Here is an 18,788-nt window from a genome sequence, read left to right as displayed (position 1 = left end):
TCTACAGACTATGAATAGACAAAAAGCAATATCTATAGGAAGTCAATAGAGTCAATAAGACGTCTTTAGACTGTCTATAGACCATTTTTGTAAGGGAAGATGCGCATGTACCCAGATAGTAACCACACCGCCTAATGTGAGAACCGGAGACGAATGACATCAGGGTCAAGAATCACGCTCCTTCCATAATATTCACTTAGCCGCCACTTATGACCACCATATGTAATCTTTCCCAGGTGCGCTACAGGAAACCGCCAAATAGGATAGATTCAGTGAATGCGCTTATACATCCGACGGCAATTGTACACCATAGTATTAGTCCTCCGGTCAAGGTAGGAGGCGCAAAACGATATGTGCCAGCCGAGGCAGTTACAGAAGGCGCGCCGCATGATGTTCCCGGTGCCTTGTCGTTAGGCAGCTGCCAAGCAGTGTGCTTTACGACGACACCTTGGGTCACAGAACTGCGCACATAGATAAAGAACGCCGGCGCGGTTTCGAAATAGAAGCCGTGGAAGGTTGCTATAGAGGACTCTCATGGTCGTCGGCAATGCGGAACGTTGGCACAGTGTTCAAACCTTTCCATTTAGATGGTGTCAAAACGGGGTCGTACAAAGAAATGCATCCTAATGCCTTTTTTTGCGGCAGAGACCGCCAGGGAATGGTTTCTGTGGTACTCGCGCCATCTTTCATTTTGTTCGTACTGACGCTCGCGATGCGGTGTTTTTCTTTTTTTTTTAAGTCACGTGATAGTTCAGAATGACGAATGACAAAACACGGAAAAACACCACACATGGTGTTTTTGACCAGACCAGATGACTCCGTGCGAAAACAACGTTTCGTCGTTTTGTTTTTCATGGGGTCCACGTGAGAAGCACCCGGAGCGTTGCTTCAACGCAGTCTGGACGTCGTTCTCCGAATACACGAGCCGTTCGCGGAGTTTATCGCATTTCATCTGAAAGGCAGACGACCTTGTTCACTATACGGCCAAAGTGAGCAAAACGTTACCACGTCATTCAAGGGACCACCTGCTGTTGCTATGCCTTCATGGCTGAGTCACACACACACGTGTGACGCTCACGAACGATCTTCGCTTGTCGCAAAAATGGCGTCAACGACGACAGGTACATAGACACCGAGCTGACATCGCAATTAGCACCAAGCGACCGCATAAGGCGGTTTTCGTGCTTAAATGCTGTGATGTAGCCGTGTAAAACTCCTGGGGTCAATGAAACGCTGATAGTACCAACATAAGCGAGAATTTGCTGCACAGCATTTGGACAGTTTATACAGAAAGAAAGAGGCTTACAGAAGAAAGAGGCTTAAGTTCGTAGTTTTTGAACTACGGAAACTAAAATCTCTGCGGGAGAATAAAACCAACGAACCATGTCTGCTATACAAAAGGCAGCAAGCCGAAGTAGGGAATAGAGGAACGGCAATAGAAATGGCAAGACTGATATCCAGCTGGCTTTCCCCTTTCCGGCGATGGCAAACTAATGAAGAAAAAGAGGAAAGATGGATAATCTGGACGCACACTAAAGGAACCTTCCACAATTCAACAGATGTTAGTGCAGGAGCGCGGAAAAGAACTAAAAGCAGCTGTTTTGTACAATTGTAATGCGAATGCTGATGGTACACACATCGTTTTTGTACACAGGTCAAATTGCCTGGCATGTCCTGTACAACGCCTAACAGATGTCTTCTAATGGTGTAAACAAATTAAGAGCAAAATAGAAAGAACGCTCGATCGTTCCTCTGCGGATGCAGACATCGCAGGAAATTTTACTAGCTGTTCCGATCATGAAGGAAGGATGGAGGCGAAGCGCGATAGACGCCAGTGGACTAGGCGGTGCCAGCGCCCGAATTCCAGAGGGTCGAAAGTATTCTGGAGCCCTCCACTACGGCACCTCTTTCGCTCTTCCATCTTTCACTCTCTTCTTTATCCCTTTCCCTATGGCGCCGTTTAGGTGCGAGCGAGAGTGGGGCAGTTCATGCGCCTTTCCTTTCCAGATGACCAGTTATTATGGAGGAAGAAGGCATGCGAATGGGCCAAGAAAAAAGATGACAAAAAACAGTGGCAGTAAAGAGATGTTAACATGTTGTGACCGAATCACCATCATCACTCTTTTAATCATCCCTAAACAAGAACAAGTAACTACGGTGCACTCAAGATCAGCCCGTTAATTTTGCTCGTTCCGCTCGGTCACCAAGAGTTGAGTAGTTTAAATTTTAAACCCTTAAATTGCACCAAATTTCACAGTGGTGAGCACAACAAAGCTGCTGTAATGTAATGTAAGTATTATGTAATTTGGGTTGGCATTTGGTTTGGGTTTTACATGAGCGGCCTTCGAAAGCGCGCAACAGCTCTCATCATTTGGTTTACTGGGGTTTAACGTCCCGAAACGACTCAGGCTATGAGGGACGCCGTAGTGAAGGGCTCCGGGAATTTCGACCACTTGGGGTTCTTTAACGTGCGCTGACATCGCACAGTACACGGGCCTCTAGAATTTCGCTTTCATCGAAATTCGGCCGCCGCGGCCGGGATCGAACCAGCGTCTTTAGGGTCAGCAGACGAGCGCCGTAACCACTGAGCCACCGCGGCGGGAAGACATCAAGTGCAGTGAGAAGCAACCAAAGGCAGTCCTCTATATGTATAGTGGTTCCATCAGTGGACAGGAAAGGAGAAAACATCATTTCCGCCCTCTTGATATTTCTGATAAGCCCTCCGCATTACGGAACCGTTCTACCGAGCATCATATCGGTTTCATTTTCTTGAGAAATGCGTAAGGCATTGAAATGTAAAGCAATGATGTGATCCACGAACTCTATCACTTTTACGGGGGTAATAAAATAAGGCATTTTCTCTTTAGTTGCACTAATATCCCCTGGATGGGAGATGTGCTGTGTTGGTTTTCAGCTTCATTTTTTTTTACCCGGGTGGGTTGTTTCTTGAATAGCACTGGCTAGCTCCTACACCGAAATACTATTTTGAACCAGAAGCCGAACAAACTTCTTTACTCCAGGACCAGCACGACGCCCCGCGCTAATGTTGGTTGGTTGGTTGGTTGGTTGGTTGGCCTCAAGTAGAATGGCACATACCCACTCCTGGAAAGTGGCCAAGACACAGGCGGTGAACTGTTGGAATGATAAGGAGTTTTAGAGGGAAAGGAGTAGTAATAGGGTATAGGCTGACAGATTGGACGACGCAACAGGCGTGTAGAAATGAAAGAAGTCAAAGTTGCCGCACCGCTCACACAATTAAGAAAGAGAAGACGAGACTACCTTGATGCAGCTGTAGTATAATACTCGCCCCCTTAAAATGTAGTAGCGGCCGTAATAAAATACCTTGAATGGTGATAAGTAAATAATTTCGTTATAACAACGGTCGCGTTTTGGTGCACAGTAGCGATTACACACCAACTCTAGCAATGTTGTGAATACTGCGAGGTACAGCCTCTGTTACCAAAAGTCGACGAAGAATCAACAGTCATTTAACTCCGGGCTACAGAAGGAACACGCCGATTAATTCTCACAACAGAAAGCGGCTTCCAGGAATACAGAAGAGATGTTCGCATTTTTGTCGGGGTAAGTTGCGCACTGAGGATAAAGCAGCATCACTGGTGGTGGCCGGCAGTAAGCAGTATGCGTTTGTTCCGCAACGAGCCAAGTGAGCTAATTATTTAAATAAGAGCAGCTAATCTAAAGCAGCTTGAAAATTAACCACGAATTAACCAGTGAACAACGCGGAAGGTTCCGCGTGAAACAAAAAAAAAAAGTGAGCTTGTACTGAAAAACGTCGGTTTATTGGAAACGTTTCCTGCTTTTTTTTTACACTCTCCAAAATAAAATTCCATTGAACTACACAGGTGCTCGATGACGCATCGGTTCGCATACGCTGACAGCCGGCGCACCATGGCAACGGTTAGAAATAGAGCGCGCCGCTGTGAGCGGTATGTTCGCAACCGCCGTTCCTGCCGCAGGCATTCCTGGTTCTGCGCGGTTTAGTTCAGGGGAAAACCCCATCCCCGATAAAGTTACTACTATATAAATGACCTCATACACATTGTTTTGCGATCTTCTCCAATTTCCTACAGCTGGTACTCTTTACTCATCTGTTCCGAAGCCAGTTAGCTATATTCTGACTATATTTCGAGGTTATTTCAGGGCAAAATTTTCAAAAATTACTTTCTTATTTATTGTTTTGCTTCATTTGCACTCGGCCAGCTCTGGCTCAGGTGCAAAAATTGGGTACGGGCATCGCCTGCTCTAGCTATCTGCCGTAGCATCGCAGGCGGCAGCCATCAATAATATATGGGTCAAAATATTGACTCGAAAAAAAAAATGTATCATACAGTTATAATTGTACTACGTGACCGTCGACATCATAGCTTCAGTCGTATTTCGGTGCATGCGCTAGTTTTTGTTCTCGTATTAATGATCGGCTCAGAATGCCACGTGTAGCAGCCTTTTTGGTACCATTAATGCTATCATTCCAATACGCGACGGTAGAGGGGAGGCAAACAACAAGGCACGTTTGGCAACGTATTAGTAACATATGAGGCACGTGGGTCTAAAATTCTTCGTTATGTGTCAATAAGTTACCTCATCTCAACTGCTCGTGGGTTCTGCGAGTACACAGGCCTCCATTTCGAGAAAGTTTAAGCTCGCCACTACGTTAAATGACAGCCTTATGGCTTCATGTAAAAGGCTGTGTAAGGTCGTATAAAAAAAAATGTTCCTCTAAACGTGTTCAGCATAAGCACTTACTCACTCTCGGTGGCGTATCATCGTCTTGCTGTGGCTGGCGGTCTCGAGCGGGCGTAAGGTGCATTGATTTTTCTTGGGAAACCACACAACGCGTGACAAGTTATCCCGCGCTGAACAGGTATCATGAACCGATCTCCGGCAATTTGCAGGTGTACATCTACGGCGGGCGAAATTTGTTGAGCTCACTAGGAAAAAGGAGCGTCCATACATCAACTCCGGTCCTTTACTGACCTCGCTTACGAAGTTCAGCGATGACGCGCTCGCCAGCGCTAGGCTCGGCGTGCCGTAGCAGGTCTGACAGACAGCCGTCCTGAGTGCTTGGTACTTATTAATTTATTCATTTGCTCATGACGAAACGTCACAGGCTCTTATCACATCTATGGAGCGGAACAGCGTCACGATGCTTTTACTGCACGGCACAAGAAACATGCATGAACCGATTACTCTATGGCAGTTACTCCCTCATTTACACCCTGAGGAAATACCCCCCAGTGCAGCGCAGCAAACTGGTTTCGTCTACCGGTTAACCTCCCCGCATTTCCTCCTTCTCTTCGTCCTAGAGGTCTAGCAGCTGCGAAGTTCCATCGTACTTTGTAAGCTCAGAATCAAAAAGTAGGACTCGGTGTCCACTAGGGACTTGTTTTGAATGCTAGTGCAAAGTCGGGGCCGTTACGCCCTTCGGGCAACAGGAGCCAGACAAAGAATAAAAAAATGAATAGCAGGACAGCCGGAACAGCTGTACAGGAATTCCTCAATGTTATCCATTACCGTAGTGGTGCTAAACGGGCGTCGTCCTACCGGCATGTTGTTCCGCTACGCCTTGCAATTACGCTACTTTCGAGCGCCACAGCTCCAATGCGGTCGCAAAGAGAACCTGAGATTCCTCCACAACTGGGGATCCTGTCATCCCCTACGCAGCGTAAAGTGAAAATAAACTAATAATAAAGAAAAGAAATATATCTATATGTGCTAAAACTGCACGTGGCGTGCGAAAGACGCCACAGTGCAGTGCAGTGCACTGCGTTAATTTTGATAAACTGGCCTTATTCTTCTTTATTTGAGTACATACACTGCAATACCAGTACAAAAGCCCTACAACAAAGGAACGGTGCTTATGGGGAGGATTAGTAGTACTGGTTTTGGACGAGGGCACTTCTGATGGTTGTAGCGATGGGCAAAAAAAAAAAAAGCGTGACCTATCTTCCCAATAAAGTAGAACTAAATAGGCTCAAAAAACCTCATGTCTAAGATATGCCTTGTTGCACCCAGCGGTGGCAAAGCGGGCACAACCCTTCACTGGAAAAGTTTTATTTTTTTTTCCAGTGACTAATCCCGCCTCGCGCTCAGTGGCTGCGTCCACGCGCTGACTAAGAACGGGCACGTGTACACGTCCTCTCGCTGGCGCTCACTTAAAAACCTTTCTGTTGCAATTATTCGCACTGTTTTAGAATTTTCGCAGCACACGCTTTTCAACTACGGAATGAATGCCTAGTGTATAGTACGAAGTACAAGCATGTCAGTTATTTTCTTTTTATTCCGCAAAAGAATGTGAAATCGTCGCAGTGTTAACCAAGTCGCGCTATCCGATACATGTTTCAAAAAGCAGTCGCAGTGTCAGCTTCCACAGACACGGAGAGCACACTGCAGGCTGACTGGCCGCACACGCTAACCTTCATGGAAAAAGCATTTCAATAGGCCTCCTGCCACATTGACAAGTGAGAGAATTTTGGTATTTTCTTCACATACCATGCATATGCATGGTATTAGTTTAACTCGCTAATATCAATTCCCCTCATTTGCCTAATTTCTATCAATCTTCAAATTTCTATAGGTCAGTCTATAAGTTCTCACCAACGTGATATAACCTCAATGGTGGCCTAGATGTTTGTCCATTCGTCTCAGATGCGTGATGGGCGGAGTTGGATTCTGAGTGCCACCGGATAACCACCGGCTCGTGCGCAAACTTTCCCTTAGACTGGTCCTCGGCTTTCTCTGGGGAGATAGGCTTGAAAAGAAAGGGTCTTCGGCCGCATCTCGTGCAGACTGAACACGTCAGCCAGGGTACTTTTTGGCCAAATTTCCCTTGTAACGTTAAAATCAAACCATCATAAGCTCAAATGACTTTAAAGCAATATCTTTCTGATGGGCAGGTTGGCTCACGAAGTTTAAACCTACTGGATGTAAGCACGTGTGATCTTCCCGTGCTCAACATGATGATCCCGCATCTTATTCAGAAACGATTGGCTAACGCCTGTAGCATAGTCCAAGTAGTCCAGCGTCCATATAACACATCTGTCCTGGGAAATAAGTGCTGAGATTGTATTTAACGCCGATCGTATTGCTGGATTTCTACACCGACATTTATCTCAGATACGACCGTACCTATGAAACTCAGTCTATGAAGCACTAAGAGGGCCGAAATTAGATTGTGCATACTCAGTTCTGAATTCTGTGCTGGTATTCTAATGATTTGTCTATTTCCCATTTCGAATCCATTTTGTCTTCTGGGATTGGTCACTGTTGTCAGGTGACGCAACCGTGGCTACGTCAAGAAGCGTCTGTGGGAAGCGACCAGACCATAGGCTGATTAGCTACCGGATCTTATTATTGGCTGCATGTCGCAGCCAATGGTGATCTGGTGCATGTGGCTAATGGCGAAGGCTGCCGTCAGCGTTGGGACCCGTTCTCATGGTTGGCCGCTAGATACTTTCGTCTGATGCTGCCGTCACGCTGACGTCACATAAAATGAAACGGATAACGGGTCCTTATAGAATACAATTCCTGGTCACCCAATTGTATCGCAAGCCGTTGAAATCATTAAGATCCGCACCATCTATAATACGCTAACACAGTTTGGTTCCCCCATTCAGTGACTAATGTAACAAAACTAGAAAAAGTACAGCGTAAAGCATTGCGGTTTATACACAACAAATATAAGCGCACAGATTCACCAACTAACCTCGCGGCTATTTCGGGTTTAGCGACGCTATCATCAAGAGCGCAACAAGCACGGCTAAAATTTTTATTTCACCTGATGCACAACTACTACAAGATAGACGTATCAAAATACATATCTTTCTCGCAATCACGCCCGTCGAGGCATAAACACGCACGCGCGATAACAGAATACTCATGCCATAACGACACGTTCATGTATTCGTACTTTCCCCTCGTGATCAGAGAATGGAATCGCCTTGATCCCTCAATCATAACTGCAACCACATTATCTCAGTTCACGTCACGGATAGAATCCTTATCAATTAACGAATAATGCAGTTTCACTGACATACTCAACCGCCTCTCATCACTTCATTAGATTGTTAATTAATCGTGAAGAAAGTCTCTCTTATTTTTTCCACTGCTGTGTTCCCATGTGCTCTAATTGAATTCCTTATGGCAATGCTCCACCCGACTCCTAGACATGTATTTTTCTTTTTCCTTGCTAATGTTTACCTTTTCTTTTAGTTTGCTTGTTCCTTTCTGTTCACCTGTGTTTGATTTGTATTCACTTGTTTTTTGTTTTTGTGTTTTGAATTCCAGAGTGCACTGCTGAAATTTTTATCATGTTTGTCATTTTTGTTCGCCCACCTGCTATGGTCCCTGATGGGACTGGCAGTATTGTAAATAAATAAATAAATCTGTCTTACCCTGTCACACAACCTAAGAACTGCTACTATATATTCTATGAAAAATATCCGTTAGCTTTTTCCCCTTGTTCCTCCTCCCCATGCTAGAACATGGCCGAAGTACGAGACATGCAAGCCGCGTTTTCTGCCCCACGCAAGTTCGGAGGTTCATGTGCGTCGATCAAGAGTGGATTATAAACAAGAAAAAAAAAACGTTTCAATTGGGTCACACGGGGCTTGCTAGTGCCTGGACGAGGTGCGAGAAGTGCAGTATCGCCCGCTTCCTGCTTTCGGTCGCGATATCATACTGCGCGTGCTTGCAATGTTTCTACCGCCATTTTGGCAATATCCCTCCTGTGTTCGGCCCCGGCACCGGCCCTGTTTCACGGAAATCTTGGTGTCATGGGCGAGTTTGCACAACGCGCGGCGTAGTCGTTATGGTGCCGGCACTTCACTGAAGTCGCATTCGCGCTCTGACGACAACTGCAACGACCAGCCTTCCGAGCTATATATACATGCACCTTGCCAGGACGGTCGACAGAGTTCTCTAGACGTTTTCCTGCCGGGCCCTAGTGACCAGCTCGCGCGGTCATTTCTAAAATTCCAAAACAAAGGTAGTTCGGGCTTAGTGGCTATTGTCAAAATAATACAAAAGCGGCCCGAAATTGGACGTACTCGACAAGAATACTTCGAAGACGCCATAGGCTTTGTGGTGTTGCCATTTGTTCGTGGCACTCACGCCGAAGCAAGTCTCCATACATTTTGTCGTTCCTCCATAATGAGTGCACTGCTTGCTGCCCTCCAATCGACGCTGGCGCCTCGCAGTGGCTGGTTCTGTCCTTAGTGAAGCTTCAAGGGAAGTTTCATAATCTGTAAAAGCTATCGAAGTACTCTGCTAATACCTTTCCTCCATTTCTTCTTGTTCCAGGGTTCCGAAATTGATAATCCAGTGCCTGTTCATAGGTTTCATCAGACTGTCAAGTACCATGCATATACATTTTCAAGGGCACGTTATTACGTATGCCTATTCCACGCTTACTGCCGTTGCTATTCGTGTACCTTTCCCCGGGTCATTTAGCTAAGACACTAAAATGCCAGTTCCTTATCTGTCGAAACGCCGGAGGTGCTCAAGATTACTCCGGACGCCGAGGCGCCCGCTGATAGAGACCATATCTGGGCGCTCCATGGCAACGGTAGGGGAAAGCCCAAAGCTGGCAGTGTTCATATCAAGAGCGCATGCTCCGAATTTCTTGAATGTCGGATGTTCTCTTTACAGCCGAAAATTTTATGTGGTAAAGAAACCCATTCGCATGCCTCGGATTTCCTGAATATCGTGCATTCTTTTCATAACTGATGAGAAAGCTCTTCAAGGTAAAAAAAAAAAAACTATTTCCTGACAGAGAACAGTATGCAAATGCAGTGAGAAAAACAATAGCAAATTAGTTTTGTCATGTAAGATTTTCTCTGTGGTAGGAGCTGCACCCCCCCCCCCCCCCCCAACTTCCTTGACTTAAGCCTGTTCATTGTGCAGAGTCCAAAGTTGATGGCCTAGTGGACTGGTGCTATACTCCTTTGGCCATCGCGGAGAGCCCTGTAATGTAAACGAAAGCACTGCCTACAGTAGAACGATGATATCATCTTCCGCGACTCGTTTCGCCGTAGGATGGACTGTGACGTTATACTTGAACTTCACAGGTTAGACGCCTGAGGGTGTTGGCTTCGCATCTTGTGGAACACAGCGTGAAAACACAGGCTACAGAAAAAAATTCACCGTCATCGCCAGTCATGCATCTCAAACTACTAAAGTAATCTCCGGGGTTCCCCAAGGATCGGTTCTTGCTCCATTACTCTTTTTAATCTTCACCAACGATTTGCCATCTGGTATTTTATCATCTGTCCGTCTCTTTGCGGATGACTGCGTCATTTATCGCCGCGTCAACAATAGCAGTGATCAGGAATTATTACAGGATGACCTAAGCCGAATTCAGAAGTGGTGTTCCGACTGGCTAATGCAGCTCAACGTTTCTAAATGTAAGTTCATGCACATCTCACGTAAACGTTCGATTCTTCATTTTTCCTACTCCCTGAACTCCATAGCGCTGTCTCAAACTAATTCATACCGGTACCTCGGCATCGAGATAACAACCAACCTAACCTGGGCTAATCACATCACGAAACTATGTGCTAGTGCCTCCAGATCACTCGGATTCATCAGGAGATAAATTTCCATGTCCACCGCAGCCACCAGACAACTAGCATATGAAACGTACATTCGGACTAAACTAGAATACGCCTCAACAATATGGAATCCTCACCAGGCCTACTTGATAGATTCACTCGAAGCCATCCAGAATCGGGCAGCACGCTTCATCACCTCACAGTATAAATCTCAGCTCAGCATCACAGCTTTGAAATCATCTCTCGGCATCAAGTCATTAGCCTTTCGCAGGAAAACTTCAATTCTTTGTCTTTTTCACAAACTGTACTTTAACTTTACAGCACTTGAGAAAACCTTCTACGAGCTCCGGTACAATCATCTCGTCGTTTATTTAACTCCTTAAGCATACAGCGTTTGCACGGCTCCACCAATTCTTTCAATAAATCTTTCCTTCCCAGTGTGATAGAAAGCTGGAATAACCTCCCCGAACACATTGCCATTGAGACTAATCCTTCCAGATTCAGACAGCTCCTAATCGACCATCTCAACGACAAGGAATTTTTTCCTGCACCATATATGTCAGCTTCCAAGCCCTGCAAGCTGACCAGCCTGTCTACTTCCAAAGTTGTAATCTGTTTTTGTTTATATTTCTGATACACTCTGTAATGACTTGCTTATTTGAATTTGTTATTTCTGTCTTTTTTCGTCTTCTTTTTTTCTATTCTATATTTTATATTTTCTATATTTTTCTGTATTTCTATATTCGTTCTATATTTATATTCCTTTTATATTTATATTCATGTATGACTGCTGAAGACCCCTGTACCACCTCCACCCTTATGTAATGTCCCTAACGGGACCTTTAAGGGCTAATAAATGATGATGATGATGGTGATAATGTCAGCGCTATTTAAAGAACCCCGAAAGATCTCAATCAATCCGGAGTCCTCCACCACGACGTCCCTCATATCTTATGTGTCGCTTCTGGACGTTAAACCCAACATATTACCTACCATCATAGCACCTTGTCTCAAGGGCATAGTAACCTAGTCATTTTCATCGGTCACGCCCTTAGATACTCTTTAGCTAGAACCTACGACTACTAAGCCTGAGTTGGCGGGTTGGATGCGGGCGCCAGTTCAACATTTCGATTGAGTTGATCAAATACAAAAACAAAGGTGCACCGCGATAGTTCGGTTCAGGTTGATGAAGGGAGCAAGTAGCCGACCCACTTGTTGCATGACTGAGAATTCGCAGAAGGCTAAATGGGACACAGTAGAGGAGGAGAAGGCGGACACAAGCGATGACTAACAACTGGATACATTAGCTACAGCGAACAAAATATGAAGAAAAATATTATGTACACTTTAACAAAATAAAAACGAAAGAAACAAATAGGCTGAAATCAAGATTTCTTCCGAACATGGCCATTCAGAAGCAAAATTCTTTACCCGCTGCGGTGGCTCCGTGGTTATTGGCGTTGTTGTGTTGGGCCTGAGGTTCCGGGTTCGAATCCCTGCCAAGACGGCCGATTTTTAATGCAGAAAAAATGCCAAAGACACTCGCGATCTCTGCGATGTCAGTGAAACTCCAGGAGGTTAAAATTAACCCGGAGACCACCACTACGCTTACCCTTTCTCCCTTCCTTCTTTCATTTCTACCTTCATTCCTTCTCCCACGGCGTGGTTGAGGTGTCCACCTTTAGTTAGACATTTACTGCACCTTTTATGTCTTCATATTCAGTTAACTATTACTGCCAATTTCTTGTCGCAGCTATAGGAAGACTTCTAATCCAGTCTGTTCCTTAATATCCTGCGTATTTTGTATGCCTTACATAGTTCGCTACCGTAGCGCCGGAGATTAATTTATTGAGGACTTCTGGAACGCCGGGTTCGATTCCGGGTAAGGGTAGCATGTTTTCTATTGTTCAACTTTGTCAAATTATTTCCCATTCATAATGATTATCAATCCATTTCCAACCAAAAAGCAATATAAATATTTCCCTGCACTTTTCATTGTTTCTGAGGACTTCTTTCGTACACGATGTTCTTAGTGAGACGAAGTACTAAGCCCAAGCAGGCAGGTCGTCGTCCTCGCTCGGAAGGCGGCAGAGATAAGGCGCCAACAAGAGTGTGTCGAGCGCTTTTGCGTGTCCGAGTGGAAGCGGAGGCCTTTGCTTTCGCATGATACGCAGAGTGGGGTAATGGAGGGGTTACGATTAGGTTACCGAGAATGGAAAGAAGAACTCGGAGAAAGCAAAGGAAGATATACAGGTAGGAACCTACTCATGCAACGACAATCGCTGGTTTCGGCTTGAGTTTGCTTCACAATGATGGTTCCGAAAATCTTTGTTAATGCAGATGGGTCACAAATCACAAAAATCACGCGCCTGAAGCGTCATCTAGCATTAAACAATCACGCGTCGATCTTGCACGCAGATGAGTACAACTACATCTAACACACATGGGGTCCCTTTTTTTTCACACAGAGAAGAAGACCTCGAACGCACACAGTGGTTGTAGGCCACTGTCTTTTGCAGGTCTGGGTAACGTCTCAGGCAATATACGTGCTGTTATTGGGTACACCGGTACGACGCGGTACCGCGTGTGGCAGGATTGTCTACAGACAACGGGGATGCACTGCGCGTTGATTTTGCCAAATAATTTCCCGATTTTGGGGAATTAGAGGAAATTTTTCAAAGTGCTCCTCACAATGGCTTGAGAATTTGTCTGAAGACTTTCTGTGGGCTTCCTGTTCTGTTAAGAACTGAAGGAAAACATAATCGCACTCCATGCTGTGGTCTGCACTCCCATTTAATTTCTTTTCTCTTACCCTTTCGTTTCTTCCAACAGCCTCCCCACGTGTAGGGCAGGCAACCGAGCTTAGCCGAGTAACCTCCCTGCCTTTCCTTTCCTCTGTCTCTCTGTCTAGCTCTCTACAGACAACTCGAAGCGTCGCTAAGACTCAGCACCAAGTGGCTATCGCCATCATCATCAGCAGCCTGACTACGCTCACTGCAGAGCAAAGGCATCTCCCATGTCTCTCCAATTAACCCTGTCCTTTGCCAGCCACTGCCTGCCTCTACGCTGGTCTGTACATAGGCAAACCCGTTTCAATGCGACACTTGTCAGTCGTCTGTAGGTGGAAGAAAGCTTCACGAGCGGTCTCTGCAGATGCCAAGGAAGCACTGAATACTTCATCCTTCGCTGCCCTAGCTTACTTTGGCATCCAACTAGTGTGGGTCTCTGCCAGCAAACTGCCAGCCAGCAAACTGGACACTCAACAATTACCGAAGCCAATATCTTTACACCGTGGTTTTATCTTTCATTGGCCAGGCGATCCACCTGATCACTTTTTCAGCGTTTGAAGGCATTTGAATGAGAGTATGCAGTGTACACAACGCGGGTGAATTTTTTGCTCTCGCCGATTGCCCTTCGCTCCGTTTGTGCCCTTTTTCCACGTGTTCGACGGCCGAACAGACGCATGCCTGGCTTAACCTTCCTGCCACCCTCTGTCCTCGCATCTCGTGCTCTGCGTGTTTATTGCACGGTTCTGCCCTTACTGCACAGTAGGCTCTGCTGCTAACTGAGTTGCAGTTTAACTTTCTACTTAAACTGTTGCGCTTTCATCGTTTCCGTCGTCATCATCGTCACCAAAGCTTCCTCCAGTGTGCGATAAAACCTCGGCAAAGAGATCTAAGATAAGGTTTGTCTTAAGCCACACGTGGCACTCTATGTCAGCCCTACCGGAAACGTAATCACTTCTCACTGCTTACTAGCGTTCCGCGATCAAAGGACTGCTGCTGTGAAGAGGAAACGCCGAGAATAGTTCCTACATTGGTCTCGGAGCCGAGCCTATCGTACGGTGCACCTGCTCTTTAGCTCAAGTTTGCGGTACATTTCTAATTCTACGTTTCATAGTCTAAAGCGTTTGTTACTGTCTGGTTTGGTTGGTTTGGTTTATGAAGTTTAACGTCTCAAAGCGACTCAGGCTATGAGAGACGCCGTAGTGAAGGGCTCCGGAAATTTCGACCACCTGGGGTTCTTTAACGTGCACTGACATCGCACAGTACACGGGCCTCGAATTTCTCCTCCAAAGAAATTCAACCGCCGCGGCCGGGAGTGTTACTGTCTACAGTCTTATGCGGCTCGACGTGGTCAGGCTTTAGCTGCACCCAGACTTTGAGGCTCCTCAGTCTCCCGTTTCCCGCGACGAACGCGCAGCTCACCGACAACGACGGCGGAGGTTCGGTCCTGGACGACCTTCAGGAAGTCCCTGTGCAGCGGGTCGTCGATGTCGAAGGTCATGAGGCGCTTGCGGTACGTGCTCGCCTCGGGCTCAGCGATGCACCCGTCGCCGTCGCCGCAACTGCAATGTAGGGCGCCCTCGAAGCCGCCGCCGGTTCGCGGCTGGCCCGACCGCCGAGGCGGCGTTTTGCCCGTCAGCGAGGCTCCCAGCTTCCTGCACGCGCAATGCGATGCGCAGGACAGATGAGCGTTGGCAAACCTCCGCATCCTCTTCGCTCCCATCCTCTTACACTCGCCTCCGTGGCCCGGATGTGGTTCCTGTCCTGTATTGCTGAAGCAAATGATTGCCTCCCAGTGTGATACACCACCTTGAGAGGCGTATAAGGTACTCCGAAAGGTGTCCTCATCTTCTCGTGCGCTTTTTTTTTCTTGGAAAGTAAATTACTATATGCATTGACACACTCTTACGTCCCCTGCTTTCCTTTTGTCCATACACTGCTGGATGCGGTTCCTTAAGACCACCTGCCTTGCAGATCTCCCGCAACGCAAGAGTGGAGCTGTTCCATGTCTTCGCTATAATTCACTTTGGGAACTTCGAATGCGACAAGTTCGCTTCGGTGGTCCATCTGCAGCACATTTCCTCTTGTTATTTAATCAACCGTTTCTTAAGTTCGTCCCGGAATAGTCGCAGGGCGTCTAGTTATTCGAAGGGCCTGTCTCAGAGGCTGCATTATCAGCAGGCAATATTTCTGATACACTGCCACCATCAACACCGTCGTCAACATTATCATCAACAACATAATAACGTTTATTACACCATTAAAGACACATCGGGCAATGCATTTAGGAGTCGTGCAGACTTGAATGGACGACATAGTACCCCTGTTGTCCTTTGTACTGTCACAGGTGCTGTGTATAGGTTCTCTAGTGCCGCTTAGCAACGAAGACCACCCCGACATCAACTCGTAACGAAGTTTCATTTCGGCACGAGAATATTGACAGCAATGTGGAGAACATTCCACACGTGTCCGGAACCCCGTTGCAACGATGCAAGTCGCGGTGTCACTTCGCAGGTACAATTTCCGTTTCCTTTGCGGCGTGCAGATTAGCGAAGCGCGCAGACACGCAGTCTGACAATCTCCGTTTTATTTTTTCCTGGCGCGTGTGGCTGTAATTGCGCCTTATCTCATTGTCAGAAAACAAAAAACAAAGAGGGAAAAGAGCGGTCGGTTTCAGTTCACGCCGGCGAGAGCCTGACGTTCTGGACCGACAGGAATTCAACAAGTGGGCCGCAGTGCTAGGCAACTGCAAAAGAATGCTCCCATTCACGGCAGTTATTTCTTTAGTTATTTGCTTCCTTTGTTGCGCGTTTTTATGCGCATCCGTAGATGTTTGCGTGTGATGGCGCAATCTCTGTCACTGTACATCTGGCACAGAAAATTCCGCGTACCTCTTTTTAACAGCGTGCGTAAGTAGTGCGTACTTGCGTGGAAAACACTGCGTGAGGCAGAATTAATAGAAAAAGTGTTCTGCCTTCTGAATTTGCCATTGCGCTTAAATTTCAGCAAAACTAAAGGTCTTCAACAGAACTGCGGCTCTACATTGCGTACACACCATTCCCTGAAGCATTAACTATCGTTTACACTGCTTAAGGCATTCGGCCTCGCAGTAAACTCAGTAAGTTCTGCTTAAAGTTAGGGAGTCGCATGGTTTCTCGGACCCCGCACGACTGTTGATAAGGGATTTGAGACCCTCCGAACTAGAATGCAGGGATTACATGAATCCGAAGCAGGCAACCATTTTTTATTTATCTTATAACTGGTGGTTGAAATATTTCTTCTCTATCGTTCAAAAATTTTACCGCAAGTTTTAGTAAGGATCATTGACATGTTTTCTAAAACCTGAGACGGAGAAAAATAAAATGACGCAGCACTACACAAAGTCTGGAAGAAAAAGGGAAGCCCGCGACCTCACACCACGAGTTAGTCCAGAGATGGCTACTCAGCTCCAAGGCTAAACTCTTCCCCTGACAGCCTTCACGAGTAAAGAAAGCTTCCAGCCTCCTCAAAACCAAAAACGTCTCTAAGCCGTTTAGAATCCTTTTTCTTTCTTTCTCTTTCCCGCCTTTCGGAGAAGATTAGCGGTGTTTCTAGTCTTTACTATATTTACTTAGTTTCATTGTCAGTGTAGGCAGTTCTTTGTACACTATAATTGCACCACTTTGTTTAAAACGATATGTAAAACAAGCTGCCAGCCACTTTCTCTCTCAAAGCCGCCGTGGTGGCTCAATTGTTAATGTGCTCGGCTGCTGACACGTAAGACGCATGTTCGGTCCCGATGGCGGCGGTCGCATTTCGATAGAGACGAATTGCAAGAGGCCCGTGTATTGTGCGATGTCAGCGCATGTTAAAGAATCGTCTTCGATCACAGTCCCAGTGCATTGTTTTATTCTCCCTAAATGTCATGCGGAGCCTATTTTTGCAAAAGCTTCCAGTCATATGCTCTTATCGGGGAGTTTAGTCGCTGGCGATCGTATTCAGAAAGCCTTAAGTGGCTTAAGCTACCGAAAGCGCTTGCTATGTGCAATAGTAAGCGTTCATTCCGATGGTCCTTACTCGATGATAGCGGGACACAACACGCTACATTGCTGCCCGGAATGTTTTAACAATTCCCCATATAATAGTCATTATCATTATCCTAACCGCGTCTACTCTAGAACAATGGCCTCCCCCACTGATCTCCAGTTAAACCTGTATTCTTCCAGCTGCGACCACCCTATGCCCGTCAACTTCCCTAATCTGATCCGCTTATAACTGACTCTCTCAACAACATCTTCGCAAAGCATAAGCAGTGTGGCATCATGATACTACCGAATTTTGGAACGAAAGCTCCACTTCTCGCGTACAAACCTTGGAGGTCATGTTGCGGCGCAGATATGACCTTGAAGCGGCCTCAGTTAATAAGAAAACAGAAGAAAATTGGGGTGTAGACGGGAATCGAACCCGGGCCTCCGGAATGCGAGAGGGAACGCTTACACTTGTTCATTGTTTCCTTCATTGCCAATGGTCAGCCACGCTTTCGAGCTGGCAGCAGACAGTACGCGTTTAGCTGCAAGTCATGACGTCACACGCTGCAACCACCAGTGACAGAAGAGTGAAAGAATGAATTCAGGGAAAGATTTGCTCTAGCAATACGACCCCCGGTTTTCGTTTTTAGACGCAGATTCAGACAGCTAAACATATACTCAAGGCTCACGATTGACGAACGTCAGATCACTGGCCAATCCCATACGAAAACCAAAGAGACCATAGGCAAGAATCCGACCAGTCACAGACTGCAGTCTGGCCTGCAACAATGTTTGCATTTATGCCATTTGACTGCCATTGGCATACATCGTGGAGAATCTCGGGCGCACACGAGTCGTTTGTTGCCCAACAAGCTTCCGGCGCCCATGGCTTACCCTGACACAATGGCCATGATCCTGCGCTGTTCAAGGTGCCGACGATGCCTTCGCTGCGAACCTTACGACAGGCACCGTTGGCATACGGCGATGCTATGGCAAGCCACTACATCTCGTCCTTAGCGGCGTGTCTGGGACTGTCACGGCGTACCGGCCACTTATAAAGGAAGACATAAAACAAGCTCGCACTCTCTCTGCCTGAGGGAAGCGCTTCCCGCCTTGTCCTGATAAGCACGACCGGTTCGGAATGGACGCGTAAAACGCCGCGAGTAAAACACGAGCACAGAGAGTGACAAGGCAGGCGCTTATCTAAGACTATGGACGTACACGTCACACGGGCGGCCACGTGAAGATCTGCAGCGCAGAGGGCTTAAAGGCGGCCCCTGGACAATTCTCGTGTCCTGTTCCCGTGTCCTGTTCCTGTTCTCGTGTCCTGTTGCTGGCGCGTGTCCTATTTCGTGGGCTCCGTTGCGTCGCAGGTAACGAAATGTTCCCGTTTTCTGGTGTCCATGGGCTAAAAATTTGTGGAAGTA

General features: G+C 46.6%; 1 protein-coding gene across 1 annotated transcript in view; it reads right to left on the bottom strand.

Annotated features, from left to right (window-relative positions):
* The window catches only part of LOC149342583 (potassium/sodium hyperpolarization-activated cyclic nucleotide-gated channel 2-like), a 39,104-nt gene extending 20,698 nt beyond the window's left edge, over nucleotides 1-18,406 (bottom strand). Inside the window, exons 1-2 of the mRNA XM_089542192.1 lie at nucleotides 18,256-18,406; nucleotides 14,777-15,009 (exon numbers count right to left, since the gene is read on the bottom strand). Of these exons, the coding sequence (XP_089398318.1) occupies nucleotides 14,777-15,009; nucleotides 18,256-18,272 (250 nt within the window). The 5' untranslated portion in view covers nucleotides 18,273-18,406. The remainder of the gene's footprint in view (nucleotides 1-14,776; nucleotides 15,010-18,255) is intronic.
* Between the last annotated feature and the right edge of the window lie 382 nt (nucleotides 18,407-18,788).

Source organism: Amblyomma mixtum, chromosome 5 (assembly GCF_055824585.1).
Source record: "Amblyomma mixtum isolate Tamu chromosome 5, ASM5582458v1, whole genome shotgun sequence".
In the NCBI taxonomy this organism is placed as follows: Eukaryota; Metazoa; Arthropoda; class Arachnida; order Ixodida; family Ixodidae; genus Amblyomma; species Amblyomma mixtum.
Note: the sequence above shows the minus strand (reverse complement) of the source record. Positions and strands in the feature narration are given on the sequence as shown.